The 13465-nt window shown below is 41.7% G+C and overlaps 1 protein-coding gene across 1 annotated transcript in view; it reads left to right on the top strand.

Moving 5' to 3' along the window:
• Positions 1-277: 277 nt before the first annotated feature.
• The window catches only part of CDHR3 (cadherin related family member 3), an 84766-nt gene continuing 71578 nt past the window's right edge, over positions 278-13465 (top strand). Inside the window, exon 1 of the mRNA XM_054016193.1 lies at positions 278-312. Within this exon, the coding sequence (XP_053872168.1) occupies positions 278-312 (35 nt within the window). The remainder of the gene's footprint in view (positions 313-13465) is intronic.

A 13465-nucleotide genomic window follows, 5' to 3' on the forward strand; every position in this document is an offset into this window, starting at 1 on the left:
CAGGGAGTTTCGCAAGGGAGTTTGGAAGAGGAGTGGGAAGGAAGCGGGGGTCCCTTTATTCCCCTTAAAACCTATAAACCAAACTACATTCAAAACCTTTTGCTTAAACAACCCTTTCATTAACTAGGAGACAATGCAGGCAGAAGCCCAGCTGCAGAGTGGGGGCTATCCAGTTTATTGCACTGAGTGCAGCATGTATGATTACCTGCCCTGTGGGCAGGTGGCGTATGTGTACATTCGGTGCAAGGAGCTCCTGGCCCTCAGAGACCATGTACGGATGGCGGAATTGGAGGACCTAAGGGAAGCAGACAGGTATGTTGACGAGGCTTTCCAGGACAGTGTAGAATTGTCCCACTCCGGTCAGACAGCCCCTGCGCTGTTGAGGAGGATGAAAGGCCCAGGGAAGCAGAGCAGTCAACGGGAGCAGAAGGAAACCTTCCCATAGTTGGGACCCTCCTTCCAGATGGTGCTGGGGTTACCTCTCGCACTGAGCTTGCCTCTCCAGGGGAGGGAACTCCAGTTGCTAGGAAAAGGCAGGTGTTCATAATGGGAGATTCGATCATTAGAAACGTAGATAGCTGGGTTTGTGATGACCGGGAGAACCGCATGGTGACTTGCCTGCCTGGTGCGAAGGTTGCGGATCTCTCAAGGCATCTAGACAGACTTATGTGTAGTGCTGGGGAGGAGCCGGTGGTTGTGGTACATGTAGGTACCAATGACATAGGGAAGGGTAGGAGAGATGTCCTGGAGGCCAAATTTAGGCTGCTAGGGAAGAGACTGAAATCCAGGACCTCTATGGTGGCATTCTCAGAAATGCTCCCAGTTCCACGCGCAGGGACAGGTAGGCAGGCAGAGCTTCAGAGTCTCAATGCGTGGATGAGACGATGGTGTAGAGAGGAGGGGTTTACATTCATTAGGAACTGGGGAAACTTTTGGGATGGGGGGAGCCTATACAGGAGAGATGGGCTCCACCTAAACCAAAGTGGAACCAGACTGCTGGCACTAAACATTAAAAAGGTTGTAGAGCAGTTTTTAAACTAGGAGGTGGGGGAAAGCCGACTGCTACAGAGGAGCATGTGGATCGCACAGAGACTTCTCTTAGGGGAGAGTCTAATGATAGAGAATCTCCAGGTTATAGTCAGGAGCAGAGGATGGAGGAGGATAATGTAAGGGCCAGATCAGATGATAAACATTCACATCAAAAAGAATCTAACACATCAGAAAAGGGCAGACAAATAAACAGTGACAAGTTTTTAAAGTGCTTGTACACAAATGCTAGAAGTCTAAATAATAAGATGGGTGAACTAGAGTGCCTCGTGATAAAGGAGGATATTGATATAATAGGCATCACAGAAACCTGGTGGACCGAGAGCAATCAATGGGACACAATCATTCCGGGGTACAAAATATATCGGAAGGACAGAACAGGTTGTGTGGGGGTGGGGGAGTGGCACTATATGTGAAAGAAAATGTAGAATCAAATGAAGTAAAAATCTTAAGTGAATCCACATGTTCCATAGAATCTCTATAGATAGTAATTCCATGCTCTAATAAGAATATAACATTAGGGATCTATTATAGACCACCTGACCAGGACAGCGATAGTGATGATGAAATGCTAAGGGAAATTAGAGAGGCTATCAAAATTAAGAACCCAATAATAGTGGGGGATTTCAATTATCCCCATCTTGACTGGGAACATTTCACTTCAGGATGAAATGCAGAGATAAAATTTCTCGATACTTTAAATGACTGCTTCATGGAGCAGCTGGTACGGGAACCCACAAGGGGAGAGGCAACTCTAGATTTAGTCCTGAGTGGAGCGCAGGAGCTGGTCCAAGAGGTAACTATAACAGGACCGCTTGGAAATAGTGACCATAGCATTCAACATCCCTGTGGTGAGAAGAACATCTCAACAGCCCAACACTGTGGCATTTAATTTCAAAAGGGGGAACTATGCAAAAATGAGAGGGTTAGTTAAACAGAAGTTAAAAAGTACAGTGACTAAAGTGAAATCCTTGCAAGCTGCATGGGCGCTTTTTAAAGACACCATAATAGAGGCCCAACTTCAATGTATACCCCAAATTAAGAAACACAGTAAAAGAACTAAAAAAGAGCCACCGTGGCTTAACAGCCATGTAAAAGAAGCAGTGAGAAATAAAAAGACTTCCTTTAAAAAGTGGAAGTCAAATCCTAGTGAGGAAAATAGAAAGGAGCATAAGTGCAAGAATGTAATAAGAAAAGCCAAAGAGGAGTTTGAAGAACGGCTAGCCAAAAACTCCAAAGGTAATAACAAAATGTTTTTTAAGTATATCAGAAGCAGGAAGCCTGCTAAACAACCAGTGGGGCCCCTTGATGATCGAGATAAAAAAGGAGGGCTTAAAGACGATAAAGTCATTGCGGAGAAACTCAATGGATTCTTTGCTTCAGTCTTCACGGCTGAGGATGTTAGGGAGATTCCCAAACCTGAGCTGGCTTTTGTAGGTGACAAATCTGAGGAACTGTCACAGATTGAAGTGTCACTAGAGGAGGTTTTGGAATTAATTGATAAACTTAACATTAACAAGTCACTGGGACCAGATGGCATTCACCCAAGAGTTCTGAAAGAAATCAAATGTGAAGTTGCGGAACTATTAACTAAGGTTTGTAATCTGTCCTTTAAATTGGCTTCTGTACCCAATGACTGGAAGTTAGCTAATGTAACGCCAATATTTAAAAAGGGCTCTAGAGGTGATCCTGGCAATTACAGACCAGTAAGTCTAACATCGGTTCCAGGCAAATTAGTTGAAACAATAGTTAAGAATAAAATTGTCAGACACATAGAAAAACACAAACTGTTGAGCAATAGTCAACATGGTTTCTGTAAAGGGAAATCGTGTCTTACTAATCTATTAGAGTTCTTTGAAGGGGTCAACAAACATGTGGACAAGGGGGATCCAGTGGACATAGTGTACTTAGATTTCCAGAAAGCCTTTGACAAGGTCCCTCACCAAAAGTTCTTATGTAAATTAAATTGTCATGGGATAAAAGGGAAGGTCCTTTCATGGATTGAGAACTGGTTAAAAGACCGGGAACAAAGGGTAGGAATTAATGGTAAATTCTCAGAATGGAGAGGGGTAACTAGTGGTGTTCCCCCAGGGTCAGTCCTCAGACCAATCCTATTCAACTTATTTATAAATGATCTGGAGAAAGGGGTAAACAGTGAGGTGGCAAAGTTTGCAGATGATACTAAACTGCTCAAGATAGTTAAGACCAAAGCAGACTGTGATGAACTTCAAAAAGATCTCACAAAACTAAGTGATTGGGCAACAAAATGGCAAATGAAATGTAATGTGGATAAATGTAAAGTAGTGCACATTGGAAAAAATAACCCCAACTATACATACAATATGATGGGGGCTAATTTAGCTACAACAAGTCAGGAAAAAGATCTTGGAGTCATCGTGGATAGTTCTCTGAAGATGTCCGCGCAGTGTGCAGAGGCGGTCAAAAAAGCAAACAGGATGTTAGGGATCATTAAAAAGGAGATAGAGAAGAAGACTGAGAATATATTATTGCCCTTATATAAATCGATAGTACGCCCACATCTCAAATTCTGTGTACAGATGTGGTCTCATCTAAAAAAAGATATATTGACACTAGAAAAGGTTCAGAAAAGGGCAACTAAAATGATTAGGGGTTTGGAACGGGTCCCATATGAGGAGAGATTAAAGAGGCTAGGACTCTTCAGCTTGGAAAAGAGGAGACTAAGGGGGGATATGATAGAGGTATATAAAATCACGAGTGTTGTGGAGAAAGTGGATAAGGAAAAGTTATTTACTTATTCCCATAATACAAGAACTAGGGGTCACCAAATGAAATTAATAGCAGCAGGTTTAAAACAAATAAAAGGATGTTCTTCTTCACGCAGCGCACAGTCAACTTGTGGAACTCCTTACCTGAGGAGGTTGCGAAGGCTAGGACTATAACAGTGTTTAAAAGAGAACTGGATAAATTCATGCTGGTGAAGTCCATTAATGGCTATTAGCCAGGATGGGTAAGGAATGGTGTCCTTAGCCTCTGTTTGTCAGAGGGTGGAGATGGATGGCAGGAGAGAGATCACTTGATCATTGCCTGTTACTACACTCCCTTTGGGGCACCTGGCATTGGCCACTGTCGGTAGACAGGATACTGGGCTAGATGGACCTTTGGTCTGACCCGGTACGGCCGTTGTTATGTTCTTATGTTCCTTTTCCTGTTCTCTGAGGATTATGGCGCCCTCTATGGGATGCATTTTGCACTGGGGATCGATGGGGCACTATGTCCAGCAAGTTCATTACATTATGTAACTTCTGGGATGAAGGTTTAAGATAACAGTTAGGGTGACCAGACAGCAAGTGTGAAAAATCGGGATTGGGGATGGGGGTAATAGGCGCCTATTGAAGAAATTGCCCCAAATATCAGGACTGTCCCTATAAAATAGGGATATCTGGTCACCCTAAATTATCCCCTCCTTGTGTGTTATATCATCCCCATTTTATTTTGTCTTGTCATTTTTTATCTAACCGATTCCAAGATTGACGAGTCCTAGAGTTAATTACATTTCATGATGTTATTACCATAACCTGCACAACTGGTTAAAACAGCATAAGCAGTCTTGCCCCAGCAGAAGGAAGATTGGAGGAGACCTGCGTGTACCATCCAGATGTCATCTCAGAAAAAAAAGTGAGCCAGTGTCAAAAAGCTAATGCGCATCTGATCATGACTGATTCATCTGTACCCTATCATGCCTGCAACATGAATGGTCAAGCATCATCAAGATAGAACTTTTGCTTTCTTTTCTACCCATTCTCTTCCCTTTGTGTGTGTGTTTTCTTAAACAGAAGGAATAATCTTAACAATAATTGTTGAGCCAAACTGCAACAGCTGATTGGATTCTTCCCCCCATCCTGAGGAAACACTTTCGATATCTATAAGATACTTTTTAATCAATGTAGGTCAGTCCAAAATGTAAATTAAAGAGGGAAATTCCACGTATTTTTATTTTGTCATTTTCATGTTATATGGTTTTGTGTTTAATATGTTTTAAAGGATTTCTATGGTTAACATGATAAAAGCAGGCCCCAGTCCTTTTAATTAAAACCCATGATCTACAATTAACTCTTTAAGGTAACACTGAACAGCTCTATTAACACCTTAACAGCTTTGAGCATGATACTCCATCATCTCAACAGTTGGTGACTTTGGCACTTTTCAGTTTATTCTTTTCTCCTGTGATCCTGAAGATTTGCTTCTTTTCAGCATGTTTTATTTCAAGCTTTTGAAAAATGGCCCTTGAGACTAACTTGATTACACTGAGTCTCCCTTTGCATCTTTTTATTTACATTAAAGGCAAACAGCAAAGGGGGGGGGGGATCATTTTTGTTTGTGCCCTTTACTACCCCTTTTTTCATATGTAAAGGCAGACAATTTAAAAACAAACATTTCCACCTATTTTTTTACCTTTAGAATTATAGAATCATAGACTGGAAGGGACCTCGAGAGGTCATCTAGTCCAGTCCCCTGCACTCATGGCAAGACTAAGTATTATGTAGACCATCCCTGACAGGTGTTTGTCTAACCTGCTCTTAAAAATCTCCAATGATGGAGATTCCACAAGCTCCCTGGGCAATTTATTCCAGTTCTTAACTGCTCTTAAATCTTGAATTACTCTGTGTCTACTAAGGGAGCAGAATGGGGTAAATTTTCACCCTTCATTAGAGGAGGAGGCAGCATTGATTTTTTCCCTCAAAGAAAGGTCTTCTCTCAACTGTTTGTCAGGAGTCTGAATTAAATAAGCATTAGCAAAAACGGGAAGAAAAAAAGTTTTTTGCAGAAGTAAGTTAGCTTTTAATGACATTTTTATAGAATTGATGATTGAATTCCCCCATGAATTTTGTCAATCAATTCAAAGATTTGTGACCAGAACCTATGTGTTTTGGGAACTTTCACCATAAGTGGAGAAAGTTGCTTACATCCTCTAAAAAAGATGGTGAAGTGAAATTTTTTTTCTAGTGATTCTCCGCCCCGCTTCCCCGCAGTATAAAATATTTGCTTTCCATTTTGTTTTTAGTTTAAATTAGAAATGGGTTCTTGGAATCAGAAGTTTGAGTTATTACTGACTACTCCGCTCAATGATCTTACAAATTATGTATGTATGACACTACTGGTGTAGATGTTAGCTTAAATTCCCCGCTTGAGGGGATATATCATCTTACAAAGAAATTCTTTTTTTGGCACCTTTATCATCACCATCACCCCTTGTTACTGAGGAAAACAGATCAATGAATGAAAAGGAAAAGGAGGAGAAGAGCTTTCCCATAATTATAACAAGAGAATTTTTCATTTTCAGATTTCCCAGTATGAACTCCTCATCCATAGCTATTCCCTGACTGCCTACAGGTCGTTAGGATTATTATTTATTCAGTACTGCTAGTGTGGTTGACACTGTGCAAATATAGAAGATATTCACGTGGGCCAGCTGCCAGGATTTTGTAGGTGTTAGCTGCAGTGTTAGCGTCTTTAAGTAACTGTTTGAGACTGTCTTTAAAACAGAGAAGCTTATCCACCATGCCAATATGAACCTTCCGTAGTTGACTATAGGAGCTAATGTTTGGAAAGATGTACCAGTGCAGTTTAATTTAATCAAAGATAGCAGCAGAACATAATAGCTTTGAATGATCAAAACCTTTAATAGTAAATACAATCTTTACAGTTCTAATGTGGAAAATTTTCTTAAGGAAGGCATTACACAGGCTGCTTTGACACTTACAGAGTCAAGATTTACAACCACAAGGCAACATGGCTTGCATGACTGCCTGATATTCTTTAAAGCTGGTGTCCTTTTGAAGTCCAAGATCTTTCTCTAAACACATTTGTTGGGCCTGCCAAAGACAGTGCATGCTTTGTTAACCTGGATGGTGATTTCAGCATCCATACAAAAAAGCATTGTCAGATACAACACTTCCCAAGTGGCATCACTGATGAAAATTTCATGTTCAGTGAAGGGACGGGCAGATGGAGCTTGTCAGAGCAAGTCTGTCTTTTCTTCATCTAACAGTAAGAAAGTTGATTGTTGCTATATTAAAATGAGTTACCAATGCGTGGAGTTCCTGCTCAGACTGAGCAACAAGAACAGCATCCTAAGGAGATCGAGCTGTTTGGAAACTTTAGTTTTTCCTTCAGGCGTGATAGACTGGAGAATTTACCTTATCGCACATGGATGTCGTTTTCTGCCTGGAGCTTGTTGGTGGATTCAGCATTAACTGCAGCAGTGAAACAGGTAAAGTGCAGACACACATCCTTGCTTGACATCTGTCCTGATCTGACAGATAACCACTGTAACCGATCCTTTCAGACATATCCTGATGGAATGAATGGATGATAGCAACAAGCCTATCTAGGTAGCACTTCCTGAAAGGATGACAACATCTTTCCAGTAACATGCTCACAATCCTTAGTTAGATCAACGCAAGCCACCTATAGCGATTAGTATTGTTCACCTGCGCTTTTCTGAAGTTACTGGAGAATAAAGATCATGTTTGTGATACAATATTCTGTTCAGAAACCACGTTGGCTTTCAAAAGAACACATTTGGTACATGTTCCACAGAAGGAGACAAAAAATGGATTCTTCCCACTACTTTGTCAGGAATAGCTACATTTTTATAGACATTAGGGGGGAGTTAACTTATTTTACTTAGCTTAGAAATGATAAACGTCTCACGGGTTTGAAAGTTCATTCAACTCAAATTTGTTGGCCCTATGTTCCATATAGGAGGAACTGTGCAGAAATCAGAGAAGGGAAGAGATAAGCTGTAATTAACAAATAAATACAATCAATATGTACTAGATATAGAGCCTTACTTGTTGGAGAGTAGTTTCATTTTGGGCAGGTAGAACATACATAAGAACGGCCGTACTGGGTCAGACCAAAGGTCCATCTAGCCCAGTATCCTGTCTACTGACAGTGGCCAATGCCAGGTGCCCCAGAGGGAGTGAACCTAACAGGTAATGATCAAGTGATCTCTCTCCTGCCATCCATCTCCACCCTCTGACAAACAGAGGCTAGGTACACCATTGTGGCTAATAGCCATTAATGGACTTAACCTCCATGAATTTACCCAGTTCTCTTTTAAATGCTGTTATAGTCCTAGCCTTCACAACCTCCTCAGGTAAGGAGTTCCACAAGTTGACTGTGCGCTGCATGAAGAAGAATTTCCTTTTATTTGTTTTAAACCTGCTGCCTATTAATTTCATTTGGTGACCCCTAGTTCTTGTATTATGGGAATAAGTAAATAACTTTTCCTTATCCACTTTCTCCACATCACTCATAATTTTATATACCTCTATCATATCCCCCCTTAATCTCCTCTTTTCCAAGCTGAAAACTCCTAGCCTCTTTAATCTCTCCTCATATGGGACCCTCTCCAAACCCCTAATCCCGTAGGGTGTGTGCGTGCGTGCGTGTGTGTGTAAACTCATCTTCCCCTAACAAACTAAGCATTTTTTAAATTAAATGAAAAAAAAAAGGTTTACATTTTGAGGAAAAATGTTAATTATCTATAATTTTAGGAAGCCAATAATGTATATTCATGTAGTTCACTCATCCCTAAAAGAGAAGTTTTGGAAACAAATATTTGGCAACAGATTCAATTTACCAGCAGCAATCCGGCTAATCTGGGAGGACTGAGTTACTTTCTTCCAACTGAGTAAATTCTTTCTCATTTGTTTTAAGAATGGAATGGAATTTATATGAAATAAACTGTTTAGCTGGGGGATGATGATTAACCCTCATAATACTTCACAGAGTATATAGTCCAGGGGTGGGCAAAGTATGGCCGCGGGCCGGATCCGGCCTGTCATGGCTTTGGATCCTGCCCACGGGATTGCCACACCTGTGGCCCCGCGGGCCCCGCACTGCTCCCAGAAGCGGCTGGCACCACCTCCTTGTGGCCCCTGGGTAAGGGGGGGGGCAGAGGGCTCTGTGCGCTGCCCTCGCCTGCAGGCACCACCATTGGCTGGGAATGGGGAAACCGCGGCCAATGGGAGCTTCAGGGGAGGTACTCACAGGCAAGGGCAGCATGCGGAGCCCTCTGCCCCCCATCCCCCAGGGGCCACAGGGATGTGATGCCGTCTGCTTCTGGGAGCGGTGCGGCGTGGGGCCAGGGCAGGCAGGGAGCCTGCCTTAGCCTCGCTGCGTGCCACTGCCACCCCAGAGCCACTCCAGGTAAGTGGCGCCGGGCTGGAGCCCGCACACCGAACCCCTCCTGCACACCGCACCCCAACCCTCTGCCGCACCCCTCCTGCATCCCAACCCCCTTCCCTGAGCCCTCTGCCACACTCCGACCCCCTGCCCTGAGCCCCCTGCTGCAACTCACACCCTCCTGCACCCCAACCCCCTGCCCTGAGTCCCCTGCCGCACCCTGCACCCTCCTGCACCCCAACCCCCTGCCCTGAGCCCCCTCCTGCACTCTGTACCCCCTCCTGCACCCCAACCCCTTGCCCTGAGCCCCTTCCTGCACACCACACCCCCTCCCACACCCTTTACTCCTTCCCGCACCCCAACTCCCTGCGCCAGCCCTACATTCATGGCCCTGCATGCAATTTCCCCACCAAGATGTGGCCTTTGGGCCAAAAAGTTTGCTCACCCCTGATATAGTCCCATTTAAATGGAAGGGTACTACATACGTTAGGTTTTGAGAATTACATTGAAATCCAGAGACACTGGTATACTCCTGTATTTCCCCACAAAGGAGGGGAATAGCAGAGGCTGCAAGGTTAACAATCATAAATGAGACATTAATACCAATTTGTGGCCTGTCCCTCCACTCTCATAATCATTACCTCAGATCCTTTGGACACATGTGCCTGAAATGTTTTAGTGGTTTTGCAGTTACTGATACACCTACTTTTTTTTTTTTTTTAAGTATTTGAAAAAATGATGCCCTGCATTAGTAACAATTGAAATGGGTGTTGCTTAGATGCTATGGTGGTAAATAAATAGATACGTATAGAACATCTTTTTTGCCTGCACTGAAGACAGTTCAGCCAATAGAGCAATCCAACTGGCTGAACATTCTGGAGTCTCTTTTCATTTGAGAAGAGATGCAGCATTACATTTAACAAGTGCTCCATTTTCACTAGAGGTGGGAAACTTATTTATGCATTACATTTATTTCTTAGCTTTACAAAAATGTGCATATCCTGGGGCAGATCATAAGCTGATCTAAACTTCAGTAGAGCTATGACACATTCTACCAGCTGAGGGTTTGCCCCCATATTTCTCTAAGAGTCTAATCCAAAGCCTAGTGAAGTCAATGAGAGTCTTCACTGGGTGCTAGATCAGGCCCTAAGCAAATATATAAACATTTAAATACCCCAATTACATAACAAATCGAACCAATGTCAAAAATCCTCTGCCACCCACTCAGAATGCACCAAACTATCTAGTCCAGCCCTTACCTCAGGCAAAAAGCCTGAGCAAACAGATGGGCCTAGCAATATTTACCAGAGGTCAACAAGCTCAGGCTCTGTCAGACCACGGGGATGAAGCAAATTCCAACATTGGTCATCAGCTCCCTGACATTTATATTTAGGGAAGTTGTTAATTCAAGCATCTTAGCCATTGGGGAGTACATGAGGGAAGAGAGGGTTTTGTAATATATTAATAATCTCTCCCCTGCCTTTCACATATTGTAAGGTATTTTCATTCTCTGTTTGGAAGACACTAGGACCTTTCACCTGCAGTTCATGGCATGTTGCAAAAAAATTCTGACCGCTCCCCTCCCCCTCAAACCCACAGAAGAGACGGACAATGGAGTCCTTATATACTATATAGAAGTGGTATTACACCCATTAGCTAAACATTTCTTCATTTCTTTGGTGGTTTATGATACATATTTTGTGTCATACTCAAAGTCCTTCCCAAGGTGGGAGAAATTCCAGAATAGGACCTACCTTTGACTATGTCAATAACAAATGTTTATATACATGTATGTGACTTTCTCAGCTTCCTGTTTAATTTGAGTTCATTCATTTTCATTCTTTCCCACAACACAGTTGGGCTGTATCTGTGATTTGAATCTTGTTTTTACGTTATTATTGGACAGAAACAGGAGTCAAACCACAACCCCGAACAGTACCATACCACACCCCAAAGATATTGGTGGTGCACTGAAGTGAATTTAAAGCAGCATACACACAAAAAATTACATTATTAGCTAGAAGATCTGGATATTGTTTGCAACTGTAACTTTTGACTGCTACATTTATTTATTTTCTAATTGTTTCAAAAGCGACAAACGTATTTACCTCTAGGTTCCACCGCTTTGAATCTGGTTCAGATTCATAATGACAGAAAATCATTACAATCTGGCACATATTTGGTCGCCTATTTAAATGAGCTGATAGTCTCGGTCAAGTATCTCAGACATTGGTCCATATTAAAAAAAAAATCATAATTAGCTCAACTCAGAGGCAAACGTTGAATGAACAGGGGCACTGAACTACCATCTCACCCTTACAAGGGATTTCTTTAGGTCAGATCTAATTGGTGGGACAGTGTGGGGAAGTTTATATTGCTGCTGCCCATGGTCTTTTTTCTTTCTCTGTATAAATGCTAGTGTTGTTACTCTGGCAGCTTTCATAAATGGTAAATGCAATGCAGAATATCTATATCTATGTAATTATTTTTTAAATATAGTCAGTGAGTCTACTCGTGTCAATAAGTGCTCGCCAACACAGATAAATTCAGGAAAATAGAGTGATATATATTTTACCTACCAATAAACAGACCCATGAGAACTATTGCAAACCCAGCAATGGACAATATAGATATATGATCAGTAAATGGTAGCCTTTGTGTCAAACAAGGCACAGAAAGGTCAGGCTCACATAATTCTCAATGCAATTTACTAACATTTTATGTGTTTTTTATGTTTTACTAGCTCAAGGGATGTGTGGCTGAAGAACACCCGAGCAACCACACTGGTCTCTTTTGCAATGCCTTCTCTCTCAGCTTCCATCACCTGGAATATTTTTTTTAAATGAGAAAAGTGTAAAACTTTCTAGAAAGATATTTATGCAAAGGACTCTAAGCACAATGTTGTCTCTGGTGCATTTTTAATGTGATCTGTAACATTTGTCTAAAATGTACCGTGTAACTATTTTTTCTGTGTTGGATTTCTGAGCGGCACTAGATGGCAATATTCCCTCAGTTCCAAAAAAAGAGTCATGGCAATTGAGTGTAGCACAGGATCAAATTCTGCCCTCACTTATCCCGAGGCAGTTCTGTTTACACCGATGGGGTTTTATGTATGATATCAGAATTTGGTCCAAAGAGGTTTCCCTCTTTCTTTATATTCATTCATCTAGCTTCAGACTTTACAACTCTCAGAACATTACTTGAACAAATAGTATGTAGCAATAAGAGCTGCTGTTTCATTACAAAATCTTGGTCTCATAATATTTGCACCAAAAACTTCCACTGGATAGGCATGTCTTCATCCAGAATATCGCTCTTGCTTTCCTGCTGCATTTTAAATATTGATCTTGAGATGGAATAAGTCACACTCACTCCTCCAATAGAGCTTTGCCTCACGTCATCTGAACCTGGATCACTTCTTCACTAAGACTTGCTCTCAGTTACACCAGCATAATCGGAGTTACTCCACTGACTAGCATGGGGCAGCTCTGCATTCACATCAGTGTAATTAAGAGCAGACATTTTCTTCTTTTTATATATTTAATTTAATTTTTTTCTCCCCAAGAATAAATGGAGAACAGAAAAAAGTCAAAAGAACAGAAAAAGTAAAGAAAGGGGAAAGAGGAAAGGAGGATGACATCTTGGTTTTCATCTGCTATGAATTAATCAAAGTTCCTAAAAAGTTAAACCAAATCTTTTCAAATTTGGCAGAGATCCCTCTGGATTTTATTTCTAGAGGTGAACCCTAGCCATGGAGTTTGTGGGCAAGGAAGTTGGATGCAGTGTTCACATTTGTCGCTATCTCCACTTCTTTACATAATTAAGATTCTACTTGCCTCAGGATCACTTTTTTAGGGCCCAGTCCTGCTCCCATTGAAGTTGCGTTTTGTCATTGACCTCAATGTATCTATTAAATACATCAGAGAGATAAATACCAGTGAGGGAGAAGAGTTATTTAAGTAAAGTACCAATGTGGACACAAGAACAAATAGATATAAACTGGCCATCAAGAAGTTTAGGCTTGAAATTAGATAAAGGTTTCTAACCATCAAAGGAGTGAAGTTCTGGAACAGCCTTCCAAGCAGTGGGGGGCAAAAAACCTAAGTGACTTCAAGACTGAACTTGATAAATTTATGGAGGGGATGATATGATGAGACTGCCTACATTGGCATGTAGCTGATCTATGACTGCTAGCAGCAAATATCTCCACTATTCGGTGATGGGACACTAGATGGGGTGGGGT

This window comes from Malaclemys terrapin, chromosome 1 (genome assembly GCF_027887155.1).
Source record: "Malaclemys terrapin pileata isolate rMalTer1 chromosome 1, rMalTer1.hap1, whole genome shotgun sequence".
In the NCBI taxonomy this organism is placed as follows: domain Eukaryota; kingdom Metazoa; phylum Chordata; order Testudines; family Emydidae; genus Malaclemys; species Malaclemys terrapin.